This window comes from Trypanosoma equiperdum (assembly GCF_001457755.1).
Source record: "Trypanosoma equiperdum strain OVI genome assembly, contig: ctg_1671, whole genome shotgun sequence".
Taxonomy (NCBI): domain Eukaryota; phylum Euglenozoa; class Kinetoplastea; order Trypanosomatida; family Trypanosomatidae; genus Trypanosoma; species Trypanosoma equiperdum.
The window spans coordinates 1-748 of NW_027123695.1; the positions used below are offsets into that span (position 1 = coordinate 1).

The 748-nt window shown below is 50.3% G+C and overlaps 1 pseudogene across 1 annotated transcript in view; it reads right to left on the reverse strand.

Moving 5' to 3' along the window:
- Positions 1-338: 338 nt before the first annotated feature.
- The window catches only part of TEOVI_000895900:pseudogene, a 715-nt pseudogene continuing 305 nt past the window's right edge, over positions 339-748 (reverse strand). Inside the window, 2 exon segments of the mRNA in view lie at positions 339-743; positions 745-748. The exon segment at positions 745-748 is cut by the window's right edge and continues 305 nt beyond it. Of these exon segments, the coding sequence occupies positions 339-743; positions 745-748 (409 nt within the window).

The window sequence follows — 748 nt, forward strand, 5'->3', positions numbered from 1 at the left end:
CTGACTCTTCTTACCTGATTAATTTAATTGAACCTCTCCACTGCTTGTTGCCTTGCGATTGCGTTATTTCCGCTGTATGAAATTACGAACTTTAACTCGATTCCCTCCCTTTCAGGACATTCACCCCACTCTTGCACGTTACTCACGATTGTGTTGGAGTTATTCGCACCTGTTGTCACATCGTCCTTTCAAAAATTATGTCGTTATCACGCTCAACACGTGTTTCTCTCGCAAACGAAGCTGCGGTTTAGTTACTGACTCTCCGTCTAGCATGTGTCACGCATCGCCCGCCTCACTGGGCATTTGCACACTTATGCACGGACTTGTAGCAACGGGTTTCAAAGGCATATGAAGCTGAACGCTGCGGCGACCACTACTGCACATCTTTTTTGCGCCGCGCTTCTCCTCTCATGGGTACTGTTTTGTGCTGGCTCCCGTGCATCCAAATCATCTGTCGTGACTCCCGCCGTATGGCTATGCCTCTCCCCCGAACTCACTTCCTGTGGCGGCAGCCGCGCCACGTGCCTGCTATCAGGCTCTTGTGTTTGCTTCTCTGAAACCTTTTTTACTTCTTTCCCATCCTCTCTATTGTTGTATTTCGCGCCTTCTCGTCCCTCTGCAGTTCCTAATTCCTGCTCTTCTTGACTCACTTTCTGTTCGCTGTAGTCAGTCGCCGCGTTTGCCGCCGGCTCGGAGATTCGGGAGCTGAGAGATGGCTGTTCAATCTTGTCACTCCTGCCACCAAATG